The following is a 24,273-nucleotide window of genomic DNA, read 5'->3' on the forward strand; positions in this document are numbered from 1 at the left end:
CACACGCTTTCGTTCTTTGATTCTCTTAATTGTATCCGATCAATTCATTTGGGGTGAACCACCATATAGATTTGATCTGAAAGTGTTATACACGCCTTTCAGAATATCCAAGTATTGTTCATTTTCTGTAATTTCCCCAACATTCTGTACTACGTAAACACAACTGCATATTATTTCTCATCAAGGAAGTGATAGAGAAGCGATGGAGAGAAGAGAAGTGGGATTATATGATGAATTAGACCAAAATATTAATCTAAGATCATTAATTCAATTTAACAACATAAACACTAATTACTCAAACATATTACACCAGTTGGGAGAAACAAAAGAAAATGGGACTAAAGTTACTTCATCTATTCACTACAACTAGCGGAGTATCCGTGTAATGTTACGGTGGCTGGTGGTGGCAACGGCGGTGGCGAGTAATGTAGGTAATTGATGTAAATGAGGTAATATATGTATTTTAAGAGTTAAGTGATAAATAATGTAAATAGGTGAGAGGGGTATAGGTCAATAACCTCCATTGCACTTTAGGAGGGTGTTGTCCTAAGGTCGACTCAAGTAGTAGAACCTACATCATGATTTGTATATTGAATACTTCCCATATCATAAAAGTGTAACTTTTCAATATGGGGTTTATAATTTTTATGTAGTACGAGTATTATAGAAGTATAAATAACTCGAAACTATAATTATCAGTTATTCTTCTACAATTCCTATGAGTTTTTTTGGTATATATCATAAATTTAGATGAATTTCGAAGTTTAAATGAAACTATAAGATGCTTAAAATCTTTTGATGGAACTAAAAGAGATGTCAGACTAATGTCCACTTTCACACTCATTATCTATTCTCATGAAACCATTAAGGTGGCCTAGTGGTCACAGACATCATTGTGATGTCCTCACAAAAGGTGTCACGTTTGAGCCTTTCTATGGAAACATCTTGGGGATGGTCGTGAAAAGATTACAAACTCAATGGTGGGGACACTCTAGTTAGTTAGACCGTGTACATCTGAATCAAAGACTTGTCCTTCCCAGAGAACCGGAGCAAAAAAATGGACGTGTATATAAGTGTATGTCCCAACACCTACATTTCCTTCAAAAGAAATTTAATCCCAACCAAGAGAAGGGATTTAAGAGTGAAAATAAACCATTAATCATGAGCACCACGATAGATGTTGTTCACATTTCCACTAGAAATGGAACTTCTCCCAGCCACAAAAAGCACGAAAAATCCTCTTTACGTTTTAATGTGTTTTCTTCTATAGACCAAAAGTATGAGCATCACTTGAAAAATCTCATTCACAGTTTCAAGGTTGGACTTGCATTGGTGTTGGTTTCACTTCTTTATATCCTTGATCCACTCTTTGAGCAAGTTGGCGAAAATGCAATGTGGGCTATTATGACTATTGAGGTTATCTTCGAGTTCTTTGCAGGTTTGTCACAGCTGTTAGCTATTACTGAAGATAGCTTGCGGTAGAGTGGCAATTTCAAAGATTTCCTTATAAATGGGTTGGCTCAGGTTCTGTTTATGGCATAAACAAATTGGCTTAAAAGTAAATGGGAGAAAGTCTTTCATGATGTCTTTTTGTGCACCTCCTAAATCACTTTATTCACGATAACTAAACCGTTACTCCTACTATATTATAATTTTTTTGCAGTAATATCTAACTCCCAAATGATCATCTATAATAGGCTTCGAAATAGAGTAGAGTTCACTTCCAAACACTTATCCGTATACCAAAAATATCTGTCGTGACCAACTATACGGCTCTTCTGACCCACCCACTTTGTCCATCTTTAGCTTGTGGATTAACTGGAAGTATTCTGCAACTGTTTTATTTACTAGGTGTTTAAAGTTTAATCTTATATGTCATGTCATGTCATGTTTCAATTGATATACATCCCAGGTGCCACATTAAGCAAAGGGCTACTTCGTGGAATTGGAACTGTACTTGGAGGTGGACTCGGGTGTTTGGCAACAATATTGACAAACAATTTAGGAAAGATTGAAAATACAATAGTTGTTGGGATTTTAATATTTACTTTTGGTAAGTATAAACCATCAAAATAGGTGAGAAATTTGATCCATTTAATCGTATTGAAAGAGCCTAATTGGGTTTCATTTTATCTCAAATGGGTCCAAGCATAAACTTTAGCTGAAGTGAACCAGTCAAACGAGTTGAAAGTGGCCAAAAGTCCATAGTTAATGCATAAAAGTGTACAACCACAACGCCTTATCCGAGGTTTTTTTTTCTTGGAAGGCAACTATTCTAACAACACATAGTTGTCGTCCCTAATGGGACTTGAAACCACAACTTTTTCTTTGGTGGAACACATTGAATATCATTAGACTAAAGGCCATTGAATTCAAAGATTTGATACCCCATTTTGACCAGTCACCTGCCTACTCTCCCGAACCACCCATCTTGCCGCCTCTACCTTTAAGGTTGGATTTTGTTCCTAAAGGTAACCAGAAATTATACGAGTCCCGTCATCTATGATAATACAATGCTTTCAATACATGACTAAATTGTATTTCATAGTAATACTTTTGGTTCATTGAATTGACATGAATTATATTGCACTATATAACTGTGTTTTTCTTGCTCTTCTTTTACTGCATCCTTTGGGATGCATTTAATGAAATGTAATTGTATGCCCTATAGGTTCCATGGCAACATTCTGTCGTTTTACTCCAAGTATAAACAAGAAGTACGATTATGGAGTTGTAAACTTCATTCTTACCTTTAACCTGGTAGCAGCATCCGGTTTACATGCTCATGAAATAATGGAACTTGCCCATAAACGTCTTTCTGCGGTTGGCATGGGCTTTTCTGTCTGCATATTCATCAGCTTACTCATCTTTCCCATGTGGGCTAGCGATGAACTTCATCAGTTGACCTCCTCCAGATTTGATGAACTAGCTTCTTGCATCGAGGGTAGTAGTTACTCCCATGTCAATTCGTATGCAACATTCTTTTACTTTAATCTAATAAAAAAAACATCAATTTGTAGAATGCATGGAAGCATACTTCTGCATAGTCGGTCAAAAGGAAAGTCGGCCAATCCTTCATGTCAGCAGTTGCAAGTCAGTGTTGTACTCAAAGTCGAGTGACGAATCATTGGTAACATCTCATTCTTATCAGATACTCCAAGGTGCAGCTTTAACCAAGTGATTCTAGGTTCAAAATCCCATTTGGGACAGAGGTGCATTAGAAAGGCCTAGTGTATGATGTGTTTGAGTTTGATGATTAAAACAAGACTTTCCTAAACTAGAACTCATAAATTGCCCATAATCCAAAAAGCTCCATGGTGCATTTAAACGATCACATACTCTAAATTCAATGTAAATTTTCAGGTGAACTTTGCAAGGTGGGAACCCTGCTGGGGAAATTTTGGATTTTGCAATCCTTGGGAGAAACATCAGAAGATAGCAGACTTGTTAAGGGGGCTCGCTTCTATTATTCTGTCGATGCAACAATGTCTTGAATCTCCATTACAGGTCAGATTTACTCTTATTTGGGCAAAAAGAAAACCAAAGAACAAAGAGAAAGAAAACTTATTTGGGCAAATTGAGTTGCTGAGTTAGGTTGTGTACGCAGCCCTCAACAATACTGCGAGAAGGAATCAAAGAGCCGTGCCAAAATGTTGGGTTGTCACTTGGACTTATAATACATAAGCTAGGAGAAAGCGTAAGGACAAAGAAAAGAAACTTGGATAAGGACCTTGTAGCGCCAGAATTACAAGCCATTAAGCTAAAGTTAATGCTACTTTCGACTTCAACGCTACAAACTATCGAAAATATTGAAGATCTTGCTATAGCAAACTTCTTGTTTCTACTACTGGAGATAGTTGATAAAGTGGAAGTCATAGCTAAAGAAGTCGAAAAACTTGAAAGTGGATGCTTGATTTCAATCTGAATACGAAGCAAATTCTGTGATGATAAGTATGCATATACCCAGAATATAAAATTAGTTAAGAACCATTACAATAACCCAAAAACTATGATGATGTGTGGGATTATAGATTTATGGCTGTTAAAACTTAATCAGGTACCAAACCAGAAACTATACATTTCCTGACTAGTTTAGGTAGATCAATACTTTCATATGTGGTAAGTTTTAAATTTTCTTACTATACTTCCAACTCGATGCACAATATTCCAATGTATCTTAAGGCGTATTGACGTATTCCATTATCGCTTATACTAAGTTATACTTGTATACTGCATTACTGCTACACAACTAAATAAACGGACATGTAATGATGATGTGCTTATTTTTGTTTTCTTGTTGGCTAGCTGATCTAGCAGTAAAAAAATTTGCCAAGCATTAGGCACTAGTACTAGATTTAACTTAGTAAACCAAGTGGGTACGTTTGATCCAGTTAGCCAAGCCAAGCTAACTGGACCAGTTAAACATTGAGCCAAATAAAGAAAGGTGTTTGTAAAGAAAGAAAAGTCTCCACTAAAAGGAAAGATTATAAAGAGAAGATAAATTGCCAAGAAAATTATTACTTTATATATATCTACAACTATGTTTGTTTTTATTTTTAACCAAACAAAATAAGAGAAAAAGGCCAACTACAACTACAAGAAGTTACATTGCCATTCAATAGCTGCTTCTTTTTTGAGTAAATAATTCATGAAGTTCCAAAACTGGACAAACACACTCATGCCTAAACAAAGTATGATAAGTATGCAATTGATGCTTTGTATAATTATGTTCACTTGAATTAAAGTAGTTTAACTTACAATGAAAAGCTATGAAATTGCAAACTAGTCCCTGCATTTACAAAAAAAACTCCAAATATTGCACCAAAGTATGTATTCTCTTTTCTTTTTCATGTTAATTGATACAAAGATGAATGAATCTATACCCCACTGTTTTGTATATGCAAAATTTGCTCTACATCTATACAAATTTTTCATCAATGCAATTGGCACTGAATTCAAATAATGATTCCGCCTTTCGTCCGTCAGTTTCTGCAGCCACCAAGCAATCAGAAATAGTCCACTCCCTGCCTCCGAAACCCATCAGCAACAAAGGGCTCAAAATTGCCTTTATCAAAGAAGCAGCAGCCACACATTCGCTACTACTAATCAGACATAAGGCGGGCTGGTGGTGGTGGTAGTGTTGGTTGTAAAATTCCCGGAAACAGAGTATTCTCGTTTGAGAAAGACTGCATACAAAAGTTCGTTCCACGAGTCTGGGATTCCTGGTAGGCACCAATGGCTGCAGTCTTGCTTGCGTAAAGGGGCAGGTCCACCCTCTTTTGGGCCCAAATAGTATATCGAAGCATGGCCATCTTTTCGTTTTGATGACATATACGTCACATCCAGCGACTCTAGTTTTGGTTGTAAGGACGAATCATTCCCACGTTTGGATAACACTGAGCCAAATATGTTCGAGAAAAACATCAGACCAGATGAAACTGGTGATGAACTCAAGTCTGGCAGTGTCTCAAGGTGGCAGCTACCACCGGATTTCCAGTCACCGCCCCTAAAACAACCAAAGAATAACAGTACCAAGAACTGCATAAGGACTCGAGAAACTAGAGATGTCAATATCAAGTTATTTACAGATTACAAATGAATTGGTTAGTTTAGGTTTAGCTGAAAAAGTAAAAACAGGTTGAAAGTCCCCCCAGGTGAATTTATAATAAAATAAAATATCCAAGATCATTTTATTGAAGTAATATATGGGTACCTGAAATGTACAGGAGAAAAGCTTCGGAAAATAACTTGGGTCTTGTTTGCGTCTACTTCTTTACTTATCCAATTTAAAACCGTTTCAACTGATTTTTGGTATGCGGTCTCTATGCTCATATTCAGTTTCACATCTTCGAATTCTTGAAAGTAACATCCCCTAAAATACAGCAATAACTCTAATGATCAGACAAAATTAAAAAGAAATAACCTTGAACATGTTTCCACAATTAAGTTATAGGTGACAAAAATGGGTGGGTCGTGCGGATTGGGTAATGGGTCAACTGGACTCAATCAAAACAGGTTATTCTATGTTTTGGTCAGCTAGATTGGCCCCCCAAATTTTTAGGAAAAAAGTTCTTAAAAACAACCTTAAAAAATGAACAAAATATGATTCTAAAACTGATATTACTGAGCTCAGTATATAATTGTTTTAACACAATCCATTGTAAATTTGTAATATCTAAATCAGCCGTTTTTATAAAAATAGAAGGATATTGCCACCACTAATTAAAGTATGGGAAAATTTGATTTCATTATAATTACTCAAGATTAAACAACACTTACATGTTAGTCGTCTTTTCAGGATTCCACCAATGCCCATTATTGAATACGAGCACATCCGCGTCTTTCCATTTTCCCGAGCTCCAATCCATTTTATCAAGTTTCAAAGTGTATCTCACATATTTTGGTGAGCCAGCAGGCGGACGGCCCTGTGCAACAAGATACGGGGCCCTGTAGTACTCAATCGTGCAATTGAAATCAACAAACTTGAACACCAAATAACCAGTGTGTTTGCTGATTGGTCTCCCATTAATCTCGTATATTGATGATTTGTTTGTAACAGCAGTAGATAACATACACAAAAGGGATTCCCATTGATTTCTCCCAATTGAATCGCCTACAAATACTAGCCTACGATTTCTTAGTCTTTCTAGCATAGTTTTTGCATTGAATCTGTATCCAAAGACATGATCAAATATCATAAATAAATAACCTTTCATTCAAAAATCACCAAAGAAAAAAAAGCCAGTTTTCTTTGATGTTAACATCAGTTTTTTTTAAGTTAAAGGGGGAATTTGGATCATTGGATGTACATTTTGAAAGTGATGGTCACATAATTAGCTATCCTTAAACATGGCGCATAAGATAATGTTTGGATATGCTTTTGCCACAGTTAGAATAATCACTTTTAATGATGTCGATTGTTTGGCAATATCTTTTTTAATAGATAAAATGATGGTATACTAAAGATACATAATTAAGTTCACTATTGTTGCAACAAGTATAAAAATGAGCATTTTTTACCCTAACTAGATATACAATCATAAGCAGAAGTAGATAACCCAGACACTAGAAACAGACCTTAGATAATCACACTTAAAACAGATGTCCGAAACTTCAAAGACCCTAAGCTGACTTTTGCAACTTAATGTCACAATTCTCAATTATAAGTTTCTAGTCTTATTTTCTAATTATTAAAGTCAATAGCTTAAAATAAGGTTAAAAAAATTCATTCCTATAATTAAGGTTGATCATGGTTTAAAACCAGAAGTTTCAATATTTTATCGTTTAACCCTGCAACTCTCTTTTTGCCATATTTCCAGTCCAAACTTTGAATATGCTATCATTTTAATTATATAATTATTTGTTCTGAATATGTTATTAGGATCTATGTTTCATTAACCTAAATGGAAAACATAGTTTTTTAATTCCTTTTCTTAAGTTCGACTAGGCGGCTTAAGACATCAAAGTTATTTATGGTTTACGGATTAAACATTTAGTCAATAAAAGTGACACCAAAAATATTGGGGAAAGATGTTAATGGACAAAAACAATATAATGATTCAAAGTTCAGAGTAAAAACATGTCCAGTAAAGGTTTTTGGATTAAAATGATAAAATCTTGAAAATTTTTGAAATAAAATCACTGTTAACCCCTCAGATAAATTTAAAATTAACCTCATTTAATCACTAGTGACTAGAATAGGTTATTCAATCAACATTGAATCAAAATACACATACCATACCCAAACACCCCCTGTTGCAATTAAAGTACTAGTAACAACCTATTTTGAGATTTCATGATTGATATTGATATATCTAATCAATGTATGTATACATTAAAGTTTTACTTAACTTATACAATCAATTAATTACAATCTACTACTAAATTTTCAAACTACAACACATCCATAATTCACCTAAAAATGGCAAACAATTAATTAAAGCCTAATCTTATCCACCAATCATAACTTAAATTAAACAGAGGATATTAGCATTTTCCAAATAAAAATCCCTAAAAATAAATTTAACCACCGTGTAAAAAACTTTACTGTGGCATATGACACCATAAACACATAAAAAGTTAAAAGTAGAAGGAAATTTACAAACCTGGGCAAGTTACAATCTTTTGGTTGCCATCTCCACTTAGTATAAAATCTATCAAGCCTTCCATTTTCAGAACATCTAAAACCATCATCTAACAACAAACAATCTCTAGATTCATAAAGAGGATAACTTTCATCCCAAACCCAATTCCCATCAAATATATCACACTTTTGACCCTGACCCATTTCAAGAAACCCAACAAGTTCATGACCTGGCCCATTTGACCACCAAACTCCCAACCCACGGTGCCCATTATTAACCCTTGAACCTTTACTTACAGACTTATAGTCCAAGAAAAATAAACACAAGATGAAACAGAAACTGATTAAGAAACACCCAAGTTCAGAAAACTTCAACTTCTTGAATTTCTTTAACAACTCTAAAAGGGCCATTTTTTTTTATGAGTTTCTTTGACCCTTTACAGATTCTTTATCAAAATTTGATTTTGAAAAGTGGGTATTTGTTTCTACAGGGATTAAGCAAAAGGGTCTTCTTGAAATTTTAAAAGGGTGAATTCTTTACAAGAATTTTGTAAACACTTATTATAAACACACACACACAGTAGTGTGTGTTTAATTTGCCATGGAAAGAAGGGAGAAAGATAGGTGGGGGCTTTTTGTATTTGAAGAAGAGAGAGAGAAAGATATTGAAAGAATAATATGGGGGGATAGGACAGAATTGAGGGATGAGTTGAGTGGGGCCAAAGTCAATAATGAAAGACAAACATTCATAGTTTTCACACACTAACTGTGTGTTTTCTTGATTATTACTGTATCAACTTGATTTTGTTAATTAGGAATGTTGTAATAATCTTTGTTAATATGTAATATATATAAAATTATACGGTTATAGTTACATAAAAATATATTTTATTTTATGAATTTTTGTATCTTATAAAGTTACTATTCCTAATATCCGTACGATGTACGATAGCTATATAAATTGTATCATAAAGAAATTTGAATATGTCACATACATGATTCGTGATTAGAAAATAAATTGTGGTTAAAGTAAACTGATGATCGAAACTGAATTATAATAAACAGTAATGATAAATATAATATACGTTTAATTAGAGTTTTGAATTTATTTTAAATTTATACAATCACATCAAAATCAGAACTTGTAAGCATAGTGGATGACGGCTAGCCTTGTAATTTTGGTTCGTAAACTAAAAAATTTGAAGCTTTTATCTTAATATATTAATTGTTATAAGAATTATAAGTAATAGGATTTGAAGAATTGAGAAAGAAAAAAAAACAATTTTATTAATGAAAAAACAATCAATCAAATAAGGTTATAATGTGTTTTGTATTTATAAGCCAAGAGTTAAAGTTTAATTTTAAGTCTAATAAGAAAATTGAATATATAAACAATTAAAAAAGTTAATTTAATAAAATAAATTAATTAAAAGGACACGTGTCGATCAAGGATTGCGTCACGTGTAGTTTTAAGAACATCTCAATCATGTTTTAGTTTATTGGTAGATAGTTTTAAAGCTCATACGATATACGGATTGGTTATACTTATACAATTAGTCACTTATTATTATTTACGATGATTTTGGTTTGTGAATTTTGAATATATGATTGAAAACCTTTAATTGTATCTTGTTCAAGAGGCAAATAAATGCTTAATAATTTAACTCATACATAAAATAAAAACACATTAAAATTAAAATGGTGAATATACGTGATATTAGAGACTGTTTTTGTGTGTACATGTATTAGTAATATTGAGTTTTTATGATATAATAAGAAACATAGTTTGAATAGGATTCTTAATCTAGATAGAATTATTAATTTTAAATAATATATTATAGTGTTATATTCGTATTAGATAAGGATTATTATAACACATTAAAATTAAAAACTAACTAAATGACACTTGTCGAGTAAGGATTACGCTACGTGTCGTTTAAAGAACCCTTCAATCATGTTTTAGTATATTGGTAGATGTAGTTTCCATAAATATATTTTATGAATATTGTGTTAATACATCAAAATTATATAGTTATCGCTACATAAATATATTTTATGAATAATCTTTGTTAATATGTAATATAAAATTATATAGTTATAGTTACATGAATATGTTTTATTTTATGAATATTTGTGTTAATATATCAAAATTAACATTTTTGAAAGACTCTGTGAGTACGTACTTTAAATTGCAACTATTTGTAATTCTCATTATAAATAGTCATCGATCATTATGCAGAATATTTACTCTATAGTATTAACTCTTTAAAATTTTTATAAAATAGGAAAATATAATGATAATTAAATTAAGGGAAATGATTAATCATTCAAACCAAATAGGCTAATAATCTTTCTAACTATGAGATGATAACATATAAAAAAATCAGGGAGTAAGATTAAAAAAAAAAATTAGTGGATACTATATATCACCTTCAAGATTATTAGGTTATTTGGTCAGAAAGATTTATCAATTTTTTTAAATTAATGATGAATATGGTAACAATTATAATAATAATGAAATCATTAAAAGGGTTAAAATAAAGTGGACAGATGGGAGGACGACGTGGGTTTTAGTTGGGTTTAGTGGGGTTGAATTGAGGTGAGTATGGTTAAAATGCTGGAGGGAGTAATTTCAAGAGCCTCTCCGAAATTGGTGCTAAATTGCAAGTCATTGTCCCACCCCTAAATCAAATAAAATCTTTGATTAAATATATATTTTGTCAGCATATAATAAAGGTGAAAGATGTAATTGTCAAAAACTCATTCGCTAGCGGTATATGGCGATTTCTTCACTTTTTTATATAGAGTAGAGCAACACGCGGTTTCGCTTATATATATCGGTACCATGATGTCGATTCATTTGATTGTTGTGAGCGTGCTCTATGACCATTTTTATTTTTGTGGGAAATGTCAAATGTGTTCTCCCATGTTGCCGAAAACTAACTTGTAAAGGGTTTCGATTATCCTATATGTGATTTTCTTGGCTTTATATTGTTGGAATCACTAAGCTTGCCGATGCCCCCAACATTTTCACCTTACCTGTAGTTTTCCGGCGAGATTAAAAAACCTTATGTGGTTTTCTGACAAGGTCGTGTCTTCTATGTTTTGGGGTTTCCATGGCCTTCGCCGACCAACCATTTACGATTTTCGACAACCCATTTTGGGGTTGCTGCTTCCGAGAGCATCTCCAATGTAAAAAAGCGTTTAAAAGCTTTTTATTTTCCAACTAACCAACTACTAATTTTAAAAAAAAAATTCACTCTAATGCAAAAGCTTTTTTTGTGCGTGAATTTATAAAAAACTTTTATTCAAAGGGTTGAACATTGTCAACCTTTTGATAAAAAAAAAAACTTTTGTACTAAATAGTATTAAGCTTTTCAAAGACTTCTTTCTTAAAAAAAAAAAAAGTTTTAATCAACCTCCATCGAAGGTGCTCTTATGTCAAGTTTATATTCACATTAATTTTTTTATTATGATGAACTTGATACTATTTCAGTATTTTAGTTTATCTTATCGTTAAAGCGATACGTTTCCGAAATCCGAATAGGATACTTGTGAATCCGTTATTTTTAGGTTGTCGGTATAGCGTTTAATGAACAACTATGATAAACGATTCGAAAAGGGACATCAGATCATTTGGGTCATATCTTGATAAGGTAATCCTTCGAGCTAGTAGCCAAGTCTTGTTCGCAATTCTGATTTCCCGGCTCCCAAAGTTAAGTCCAATTTGATAAGAAAACAAAACAAAAAGTTTTTGTTGGGTTGAAAATCGACCAAGTATAATTTGTTCTAAAATAGTTGAAGTTCAGTGAAGAATACTTGTACAGAATTCTGAAGCCGTTCAGAATAAGTTCACTGAAGCTTCACTTCATATCAAGATCGGCCCAACCTAAAAGCATTCATTCTGAAGTCGAATACTGAAGAAGAAAATCATCTCAGAAGCAGAGCACTGAGGATATTCTATCTGATTGAAGACTGGAGCATCTTAGTGTAAAGTACTTACAACACTTTACAATAATTACGAGGAAACCTTTTTACTTTACCATTCTTTGCCCGGATAATAATATTATCTCTGGAAAAGCTTTTTGGTTAAGTCAAAATGTTAAAGTGTGAAATGTCACATCAAATGACTTTCACACTTAACCTTAAAATACACAATTTAAGGAATCAATTTGATTTTCTTAAATATTGACCCTTAGATAAAGTTCAACTTTTATTTAGAACTATTAGTTCAAATAATTATGCCATATACCTTATTTAAGTTTTTGTAACACCCCAATATTTTAAAGGTAATCGAAAATTAACCCTCTTTATAGTTTTGGCATTAAATTAATTTCCTAGTATTTTGTTTTAAGATAAGGAGTTAATTTAGCTGGAACTTTAGTAACTAGCGGGTAGAATAACCACTAAAATTAAATAAAAACGTGGCAAGTGTGTAAAATGTCCAGCCACTTTGTGTTGATGATTCATAACTTCACTATCTCCTCCCTCTCTAAATCCTTCCTTTCTCAAATCTTCTCAAATCTTCCATTTCCTTCAAACCAATCAAAGGATTTGTAACACCCGTCATTTAAAAATATGAATTTCCAAAAACTTTCACCTAACGGCGTCAAAGAAAGCGGAATTAAACTTTAAAAGTCCAAACCAACATAATCTGTTTGGTTTATTCATTAAATGGTGTTACTAGCTATATCATCAAAACAAGTCTAAATTGAAATACATCGGTTGCCCAACATTAAACAACCGACATTATAGTAAATACAAATCATAAATATGGGTAAACTACAGCCAGCTTCAAGATCATCTACCCATGCCTCACATCTTCTCACATCTACCTGCTCACTAATGTTGGACCTGAGGGCACAACACATTTTAAAAGAGCAAGTGTTAGCTAACGAATTAGCTAAGTAAGATAACACATAGTTTATAAAGCATTTGTCCATTTAAACATTATATAAAAGTCATATTAAATCGTTAAGACACATATCACATCAATGCATCACATCATCCATAACATATCATCGCATCAAACATCATCATAATAGGTTGAATCACCCTAGATGTGCCTAGTCATCTTTTACTTCATATATATATATCATATAAGCATCATCGTATAGTGTGACATAAGTCACTTACATTAGGTGTGACATAAGTCACTCATCACATATAAGGTGTAAGTTTGTGTGTAGGCGGTCATAAGACCTAATAGGGAACCTCACACCCGACTGGATGGATAAGCCTTTCAGCGGTCCATCAGTGTCGTTAAGGAATGGCAAGCCAATCCAGGAGTAGTCCGTATGTTCAAAGACATTGGTGGGTAATCACTCCACCCAGAGTTATTCAAACCACGTAATTACGTTGCAAGAAGCCACCCAAGCAACCATATACGCACTCGCCGGGCAAGGGCAAGTACAGGTTAAGCTTAACACTTTCATATCATATACGAGCTCAGTTTACATCACATATAGTTTAGGTGTCCACATTACCTAAACATCATCACATATCATCTTTTTACGTTTGGGCCCTTAAACGTGCGCGTGTCATGGCAACTTAATAAGTCTAGTGAACTAGATGAACAAGCCATGTAGTCATGCACATTATACACATCATCAACTTATAACACATTTCAATTCATCTCAAGACATTACATAGCATCTCATAGCATATCATTACATCGCATACATTGTTACATCAGTACATCATCATATAATTGCATATCGCATATCATTACAATATTGCATATTAATTATTTTCTCAGATCGTTCATCAATTCATATCATCTTTCGTATCATAATATATATATATATATATCATTTCGTATCATCTATCATCTCATGTCATATATCGTTGCAAATCATCTATCATATCATATCATATATCATTTCATAGCTTATCATCTATTAAGCATACATAGCATCTCATATCAATACATATCATTGGGGTAGCATTTCAGGCTTCAATATGCATCTACATAGCCCATGTCACCTCCCATATAATCCCGAATACCCATAAGCAAAAAAGATACTATTTGGGGAATTTATTATATGAAAACTATGTTTTTGTTGAACTCTCAGCGTGTCAAAGTAGTGTATCTTACCTCGTTGAAGAGCACAACAAATGATAACGTAAGTTATCGAGCTTTGCAAGTATTCCCGACTACCTATAATCATTAAACGACATAATGAGCTAATAAGTACCCACTTACTTAAGGTCATGACTCAAGTCTAAATACCTATAAACATGACTCATGACAATGCTTGATGCATCGGAGGTTCGTTTAATACTTAAGGGCTTGCATAACTCGACAGAACTCGATATTCACTCACTAAATTAACCTTTCTGGAAACTTGAAATTATCATCATCTTTTAAAAGTATTACCAATAGAAAGTAGACTCTCTCACGATTCCGTGGATAGCTTATTTGTCAAAAATAAAGTTACGGTTCAAAAGTTATGACCTTTTAAAAATTTTGTCGCTATTGCGTCGCAATGAGCAAATTGCGTCGCAACTTAAGTCACTGTTTTTGGGTTGCGCCACAACTAAGTAGTTGCACCGCAACTATCCCCGATTCTGCACAAACCTCATTGTTTAACCTCCAAAACTTAACCAAACACACCCCAAACCTTATGAACAACTTTTAACCCTCAAAATTCATCATTTTAAGACTCTAATGATGTCATGAAAACAACCCTTAACATTCAATTGATTTGCAAATCAACAACAATCGTTTTAGGTTACCGAATGGATTAAAACTCACGATTTTCACTCCAATCAACCCTCTAAAGACCTAGATCAGTTATGAAACGAATTAAGTGATTGAAAGGACATGAAATCAATGTAATAATACCTCAAATACCTGTAGATTACAAGAAGGATGCAAACTATGCGTCAAAACCTCTTCAAATCACCAAGAAACGATCGTAACGGGCAAGAATTTATCAAGGAAAGGGAGGAGACAGTTCTAGGGATAGAGAAGTGTGTGTGTGTGTGATTTGAATAATGAAAGAATTAGGGCTAATCACCCCCTAATCTGTTGGACACACTTTCCTAAGCTCACACTTAGGCCCCTCAACTTTACAACTTTACGTTTAGGGCTTAAACGACTTAACGGGAATACTTACCGACATATTAAACACATCTTAAATATCTTTGGCATCTTAAACACATTAACATATACATTATTTAAGGCGTTGAAGCCTCACACATATAGCACATTAATCATACATAATTATTAAATCTCCTAGAGACTTAACGGACACATAGTGTTGACTTAACGACTCAAGTCAACTGTTAAATAAAAAGTTCAGGATGTTACAGGATTACATGCAATTCACCCTCCTAGATCAAATTAATCAATTCAATCAAATAATAAGCAAAGTGAGGGCTAGTGGTGGCTTAGTGAAGGGCCGAAAATTATCAAGGAAGGAAGAAAATTTGGAAATTTCAATTGTGTTGTTGTTATCTTTTGAGGTAAGGTTTCTCCAAATCATTGAATTTTAATTTTAGGGTTCTTGATTTTAAAAATTAGGTTTCTTGGCTAGTAAAATTGGGAATTTTGATATTTTGGGATTTTGATAAAGAACCTTAATGGAGTTATAAGAAGAAGCATGGGGTCCATGCATTTGAGTTTTTATAATGAAACCCCATAGTAATTAACCTTATGTTTTAGGGATGTTTGGCTAGAATTATATTGTGAACTTGAAAATGGAATTTTTGGGGAATGTTTTATGAAGCCAATATAATGATAAAGTTTATGATGAATTCAAGTAGGTGATTGTGAAAGAGTTGAGTTTATGGAACTCATAAATATATAATTGTTGTATTATGTATAGGTGGTGAAGATCATCTAGTAGTGCCTTTAGCCATAGTATCTAATAGCCAAGTTTGAGATGAGTGTATATGCATATAATCATGTTCTTGTTAATAGAGGTCATAGGTGGGTAAATTCCTATGACCCATTTGTTGTTGATTGTAAGAGTTTAGGTGGGTAAATTCCTACTAGCCAAATTGTTTGTAAGAGCTAGTAGGTGGGTAAATTCCTACTAGCTAAGTTGTCCATGGCCATGTTGAAAATGAATTGTGAAAAATGCTATGCTTGTGATTGATATGAATGAAATGGCTATCTTTGATAGGCTATATGTGGTGCTTGATGCACATTGTTATGGTAGCATGATTATGATTGTATGTATATGCATTCACTAAGCGTTGCTTATGTTTTAGTTGTTTAATATTTTATAGGAGTTGGTAGTAGTAGCAAGAACAAAGAGCCGATCGTGTGAAGTTAGCGAAAGATTTGATAGTCTAGGAAGGTTGGCAACTTGGGTAAACTTTGGTAGATAATTCCCTTTTGACCCATTTGGCTCTTGATACACATTTTTTTTGTCTGACAAGTCAAGTTTGGTATAAAACTTTGACAATGTCAAGTTTTGGTTCTTTGAAATATAAATGGTAATGTAAATGTTTAGTAAGTCAGGGTTGGATAAATGACCCGTTTTGTAGTTCATGTATCCTTTTTGATCAAGACATGGTTGTAAGTAGAAGTTGTGATATTATAAGTTAATTTAAAGGTGGATTGATGTTTTGATGTATGTAAGTGAATATGCAAATGGTTTTATGTGACGAAATGTGATTTTGAAGTAAAAACCTGAGCAGATTTCTTCCATTGCGCCGCAGTGGGGGAGAGTTCAGACCCACAGCGCCGCAGTGGGGGCTTTTGGATGATCTGGGCAGAGATCTTCCACTGCGCCGCAGTGGGAGGTGTCAATCTCCACTGCGCCGCTGCGGGGATCCACTGTAAAAAAAAATATTTCGGTTTTTGATTAAATGAGTTTGGTTCTTACAATTTTTTATATTTAACTTTATTTTAATAAATTTAAATTATTATTATTTTCTTATTTAAGTTTGTAGACATTAATAATATTAGTTTTTAATGATATAATTATGGAAACTAATACTTTTATATTTTACATCATTTTTTATCTTTAAAGTTAACTTTTAATAAACAAATATATGGAGTTTATAGTATGCTATCACAATTATATATCAGAAAAATAGCTGTATGAAGATTGCAATGATATTATACATAATTTTAAGTTAGATTAACACAAACATGCGATATATAGATTGATAATTAAATTGCTTAGTATTTTTAGTGTATAACTAAATTATTCGAGCAAAACAATAAAACACATGTACAATGACAATGCAGACATATGCGGATGAATGAAAGACATCTAAAGAAACGACAACCTTACTTAGCGAGCTCTCTAATATATGATGTATCCATTTTTTAAACTGTCTGTTCACTGTTAACCGTAATTTAAACGACCACTTATGTAAATTCATGTTTTTTAGTTGTTTAATCTTATCTGGTTAAATATTTATCAACTTATGATATTATAAAAACTTAATATGTCATTAATTATATATGTTTCTCGCGTATTACGCGGGTAATAATCTAGTGTTATATATAAAAAAAATGTTTATCAGTTTTGAAAAACTAAATTATGAGTAATTGACAACTATATAAATTATATATATTCTTACATAACATCCTGAATCGTGAAATTATTATATACCTATTTATTATTGGCACGAAAGGGAAAAGAATAAACCGTGTCACACTTTATCCATTAAACAAATGTAGATTACTGTCATAAAACATATATTTTTATACTGCTATGATGATGATGATGATGATGTTTGTCTTTTGAATTTATATAATGATTGTGTGACATAAAGGAATTCTTTCCTGGCTTTATAAGAATGAAACTTGATATATCCCTTATTCCCGTTGACTAACAAAAGTCGAATCGCATATGCAAAATTCTCTTTGTTTACCAACGCATGGACCTCGCAACATAATCAAATTCAGAAAAGCAAATTTTTGGCATAAATTAAAGGGCTATATACATGTTATCAGAATAATAAAAGTACATAAATTATTATAATAATTAATTATTGAACGCTTACGCTTTTTATATGAAAAAGTTGTACGTGTTTTACATAAAAATAATTTATTCCTTGGATTTTATTAAATTAAAGTGATACTCGCGCAATGTGACGACGTTGACGGGTGGTGATGATGACGATGGTCGGCGTCGGTGTAATTATTATAAATGTAAAAGTAATTAAGCTAAAACTTAATTAATTGGTTAAATGATATTATTATTATTATTATTATTTTGTGAATGGTGAATAAAATATACTATTAAATTACACTAAATAATACTACTAAACTACCTCATTATCAAAAATTGAATTTCAGTTCAAAAAAAAAATCAAAAATTGAATTTTGGTCAATACGGCAATACCCAAGAGGTAAGGGTTAGCCCCAAATTAAATAATTAAATCCTAACCCTATATGATGAAACAAACAATCTTCTTATTATACAATTAACATCTCTAACAAATAAAACACATTCATACTAATTTTTTTTTTGCTTTAATAAAAATACTATTAATGATTTAAAACATTTATCACTTAATTCTAAAATAACCACATTATTCCTCTTATACATTAATAATAATAACCTACAATACTAGTCAGACACCACCATAACCGTTTGCTACCCCCACTACATTGTCGTCGCTACCATGGCGTGGACATCTAACTTGTACAATAAACAGAGAAACAGCCATGAAAGCTGTAAAGACAATTGTACTTGCTCGCCTGGCTTATTTAAATTCAATGACAAGACAATTATTCTGTTATGCTTCCCATGTTTTCTTGGCCACAAAATCAGTATACAATCACATATATGATTTATAATTACAATATCATGCCACAAAAAAATTGCTTAAAAAACCAAAATCAAGTTTTCTATACCCTCCTATTCATTGACCTTATATATATACAGTCTAATCTATTAGCACGGGAAAGAAAAGATTATACGTACCGTGATATAGTAGTTTAATGTAACAAAAGCCGTTATGTCAAGTAAACCGGTAAATGTATAAAAACTTACCAATATAAAGGATTTGCGAGACATAATTTTTTTTTGTTTTTTTTTTTCTCTTTTTGAGAAGGTTAACCAATATATGAATTTACAGAATATAGGAACATAACGTGACAAACGCATAGTGATGCCACCAAAAATTCGCCGTCAGTCTAACATACTTTCATACCTCATAATTTCCTCCTTAATCTCACTTTGTAGTTTGCACCTTTGAGTACAAATGACAAGACTCGAGTCCTGAGCTATAATTCTTGCTTCTATCAGAGCTTAGAGCTTCTTTAAGCACAAGTAGACCGTTGCATCCATTAACGTTTGCACCTGCCATGTCTCCCAGTTGCATACAAAGTTCAGTCAATTTAAGCACAAGTAGACCATTGCATCCATTGACATTGTAATTAAATTTAATACTTTAGATGTCAATTACAAACAATCTAGCTAGCTAGGTACATATCATCATATTTGACTCAACATGGGAGGTGATATGCACTGAAGTTTTATCCATACCCAACAAAATTTATATATCATCAAGTTTTAAAATGGGTTGACCCAGACCAGGCCCATTTGACACCTTTAAAAAGTGAACTGTCTTCATGGCAATGATGCATTCCACCATCTGACATGGAAGAATGTCTTTGGCAGGGAGGATGGACCCAAACCTCAGCAAGAAAACTTTGTCAATTGGCCAATGCTATGACCACCAATGGGGCCTTAATAAGATCTGCTCTTGCCACCCAATGGACTGCAGCTAGATAAATTGGCAATTTGTTTGGATTTTGTGTTCACGTATCACTACTATCCAACTGAGCCTGATCCCATCATAAAGTTCTTTCCGCTATTTTTCCATGAAGGATACAAAAGGCAGATCATCAGAAGCCGTAAGTGTAATGCCTCCTGCACATATTGGGATAAGATTAGTCGGAGATATATACATATGATGATGTCTAAAGTGGAACTTTCAGGAATACAATTGTCTTTGTAACTTATATGGAACCTGTGTTAGATCATGGATGCTGCTAGAGGTAGAAATTCAACCATTTTTCTTATGAGCGCTGGTTTGGATTATGATATATTTCTAATGGGTCAAATGGGTTACCAAGGTCGAAACTGCGTTAAGTGTATCTTTGAATTTTGACATATGAGACATTAAAAGCTCATAAGCGTTTTATAATAAAAATACACATTGTAATACCATAACTTTTATTTTAAAATGCAAATCAGATAAATTAAAGATTGCACAAAAAAGTGTTTGTAGATCAACAAGATGTTTCAATCCATACCATAAAAATACCCGTTTTTGACTCATTAGTCATTACCCAGCCCACTCATTTTGCCACCTCTATGTAGAAGCCTTGCCTTCTAAACAACTCATTGTTGTAATGTAATATACTTATACCAAAAGCCCAACAACCATTGCAAACTATGGTTCAAAATGATGCAGGCTACTAATAGGGAAATTTTTTTTTAAATAATAATTTATGGAAGGTGTTTTGTCAAACAAGTTTTCGAAATTTTTTTTTATGGAACCGGGTAAACCGGCTTTTGAAAAGCCGGGTTCAAAAAAGTAGATTCGAAACCGGCTTTCCAAAAGCCGGGTTCAAAAAAGTACATTCGAAACCGGCTTTTCAAAAGCCAGGTTCAGGTGGAGCTCAGGTGGAGCTGACAAGTTGCAGGAAATCTTTGACCGAACAGGAAGATGTGATGGTGATGTGACTAAAGCACTCGAACCCAGTTTTTCAAAAGCCGGGTTCGGCCTAACCCTAACACGTGTCAGAAGCTCACGAAACCCTAATACCACCTTGTAAACCTAATTCATTATTTATCTATATATAGTATATGTGATGTATCGTGAATGATTATCAGTATTTCAACAAATATTTTCAGATAACATTTCAAACACTTTCATAGTTATATTTTAGAAAAATGGTATCTTCATCATCATTCAACCCAATTGTAGTTCAGTTAATATGGGATGACTGTGTATCATTCGTAAATGGGATCCTTCAAAATGGAGATCCATCGAAAAGAAGAAGTTTTCCTCTTTTTCACGTAATGACTAATTCACAAATTTGTGATATGACTTACAGTTGTTTTGGTGTTTTAAAACAAGATATGAAACTGCAATTATATTTGTGGTATGAATTTAAGGGTGTTCCTTTTAGGAATTTAATTACGGATGATAATACTTTTGTTTATGATTGAAAAGTGAAAAATATATAAGTGTTTTGCTTGTGTGCGTGAACATCTCAGAATATATGCATGTATATATATAAACGAAGACCTCAAAAAGCGTTGCATGTTTTTTTGTCCTTTTCTGAACCCGGTTTTTCAAAAGCCGGGTTCGAGTGTCAAGTCACATCAACGTCGACATCGTCCTGCAGCTTCATTGTTCCAGTCAAAGAGCTCTGAACCCGGCTTTTGAAAAGCCGGTTTCGAATGTACTTTTTTGAACCCGGCTTTTGGAAAGCCGGTTTCGAGCCTACTTTTTTGAACCCGGCTTTTCAAAAGCCGGTTTACCCGGTTCCATAAAAAAAAAATTTCGAAAACTTGTTTGACAAAACACCCTCCATAAATTACTATTTCAAAAAAATTTTCAATAATAGGGGCGATTCCTACCTATTTATGCTATGACTATGAAGATTTGGGTTGTATTTTACTATTTTAGTTATAACAGGTTACTTGGGTAAAATTAAAATTTTATTTTAAACATGCCATACGTTTCTCACTGTTATTTTAGATGTTCGGAGATTATTCTGTAAACCTTCTAGTTTAGACTTGGGTTCACATAATTGTATTAGAGTTTACAAGTAGATTCTCTATATTCATGTGAATTTTAAGCTTCCGGCTTAGTTTTTTGCAGTATCTACAGAATATTGGCTTTGGCTAGGCACACTAGAAATTCATAGAACAAGAAGTACAAGAAGATGCAATATTTCCAAGAAACATTTGATTTCTCATCTGCATTGTATGATCACTATGATATATCATAAAGTATGTCAATCACGTAATTGGTTAAGGGCAGAGGCAACTCGTTCACTTATAAATTGGTCAATTCAAGTAACGTTTTATTTTTCTAATGGGTCATGCATTTAAACTAAGATACAGAACACACGAAAAGGAATGGATCAATACTCGCCATTAGATTTTAAAAAATGAACCTCAAAATCTTTCTATTAAAAATACTATTTCACCAATCACTATCACAATACAATATTTTACACACTGGTTGATTATAAAAACTTTAACACCTTTGGATAAATTTATGTATTGGGTCAACTAACTTTCAACCCGCCCACTTTGCCACAAATAGTTATAGAAAAAATAGCTACCCCTGTTATCATTGCCTCTACTTGAAAAGGTAAAAAGATCGTATGTCATGAGATAATCCCGTCATATCACCACGGTCAGTAAATGGCAAGGCTAATTGTTAAATAATCATTCACATAAAAATAGTTTTAGCATGGTTACTTTCTGTTTGCATGGCACATTTGAAGGACTAAAATCCAATTGTGGCTAGAAGGTAAGGCAAGTAAAGCAAGGACTTTAGGCTCCTAATTTTAAAAGCCCCAAATTTTTATGTTTACATTATTACATACATGTGTTATTCTCTTTTAGTCCATTATAAAGATGATTACAAAATTTTATATCATGTATACCTACGTTATCATTTGTCCCATATTGATAATTGTACTAAAATAAATATCTAAAATGCATCATTAACTTAAGTTATTGCGCAATTTAAGTCATTAGGTGATCTATTGAACGATTGATTGATTAACAAGTCGATTTGATGGTATAGATAATGTTGTTGAGAAATGAGGTGATCTTCAATCTTAGCTTTGTATGTACATGGAACGAAAGGTAGAGTTGCAACCCACGATAATATAGGCTAAATTGAAAGTTTGATGGGCTAATGTCTCTTATGGGTCAAAACTAATTGATGGGCCTAAGTTTCACAAAAAAGATCACAATTGTCTTTACTCTCTTATAACGGCTCTATTCCTTCTCTACTTATCATGACTTGAGGCTGCTGAAAAGAAAGTACACTGAACAATCTAGCAGTTTACTCTGCTTCTTCTCAATTTCTCATGAGCTTTTTGTATTTGTTTAGTATAGGATTCATGCCACTTTTGGGTATTGTACCATATCTTGTTTAAAACTCTTCTTTATTATCTACTTTAGTTTCACCTGATTGTTAAATTGATTGTGGTTTCTTCTATATCTCCTTCTATATCTATTATCTATATCTATTTCTCATATTTTATCAAATGTGGTACATATATGACATGTGAATATGATTAAGTTATTTATATTCTATGATATTTACATTAACTGTAAAGTTTAAAGGTTAATTAAATGATGAATTATATAACATATGCATTTTCAATTTGCTTTAGGTCTTCTAAAAGGTATTTTGTTATCTCGATTAAGTCATTTTTATGGAATTCACTGACTTTTTGATTGTGAGGAAAAAGCCTCGATTTTCAATTTGCTTTAGGTCTTCTAACGGCTTGAGCCGCCTTTGTAAAATCTAATTATATCATTAAGCTATTTTGGGTTTTGCTAATAAGGCTGTCATTAACATGTTTTGGACTTTTAATATGGAATATAAAAGTTTTATTTTTATGTAATTTAATGACAACCATTATTATTTTATTAAATTAGGGAAGTGATGTTAGTATAACTACTTTTGATAGATTTATCACAACTATGTATTACTGACTTGCACAGTCAGCTGCAAAACTTGTATGTTATGATAAATCTATCAAAAAAGTGGAACCAATATTATCTTCTATAAAGCCCTTAAGGATTCACTTAACGTGCATAAAGAAGTTGCATATTTCTATATCAAAAGTCCACCCCTGATTTTTATGGTAAATGTACAACTAATTAATGCACTTTAACGAAAGCCCTTGGTTTCATTTAGCAAAACCGTTAAATTAACCCCAGTATTCGATGGCAATGTCTCTATAAATTGATGGGAAGACTCGACAGAATTCTCATCCAACCAAGTTTAGTTAACAATGGATGAATCAATTCGTGAATTTAGGAATGAAAACATGGTTTTGAAATCGGAGCTGGCTTCCATGCAGACGGCCATGGCGGAGATGACACTTACCTTGGCTGAGTTACGTCATTCTAGTAATGGCGCCGGACAAAACCCCCCTGACAACAATGCCGGACAAAACCCTAACCCTAACTATGGCGAACAAAGCCTTAACGATCGTCAGTAGT

At 32.9% G+C, this 24,273-nt stretch overlaps 2 protein-coding genes and 1 pseudogene across 2 annotated transcripts; 1 reads left to right on the top strand and 2 right to left on the bottom strand.

Annotated features, from left to right (window-relative positions):
* The first annotated feature begins 1,161 nt into the window (after positions 1-1,161).
* On the top strand, positions 1,162-3,925 carry LOC122609406 (aluminum-activated malate transporter 2-like). Its single transcript, XM_043782453.1, has 6 exons — positions 1,162-1,438; positions 1,913-2,053; positions 2,672-2,944; positions 3,021-3,130; positions 3,364-3,507; positions 3,608-3,925. Exons 1-6 carry the CDS (start codon positions 1,162-1,164, stop codon positions 3,923-3,925), a joined length of 1,263 nt encoding a protein of 420 aa, XP_043638388.1.
* Positions 3,926-4,699: 774 nt separating this feature from the next.
* Positions 4,700-8,670, bottom strand: LOC122607294 (protein trichome birefringence-like 10). Its single transcript, XM_043780234.1, has 4 exons — positions 8,106-8,670; positions 6,280-6,669; positions 5,714-5,872; positions 4,700-5,506 (listed from the first exon to the last, which is right to left on the bottom strand). Exons 1-4 carry the CDS (start codon positions 8,492-8,494, stop codon positions 5,107-5,109), a joined length of 1,338 nt encoding a protein of 445 aa, XP_043636169.1. The 5' UTR covers positions 8,495-8,670; the 3' UTR covers positions 4,700-5,106.
* Positions 8,671-18,628: 9,958 nt separating this feature from the next.
* Positions 18,629-22,416, bottom strand: LOC122609407 (annotated as a pseudogene).
* Positions 22,417-24,273: the final 1,857 nt, after the last annotated feature.

Source organism: Erigeron canadensis, chromosome 7, assembly GCF_010389155.1.
Source record: "Erigeron canadensis isolate Cc75 chromosome 7, C_canadensis_v1, whole genome shotgun sequence".
Classification (NCBI taxonomy): Eukaryota; Viridiplantae; Streptophyta; class Magnoliopsida; order Asterales; family Asteraceae; genus Erigeron; species Erigeron canadensis.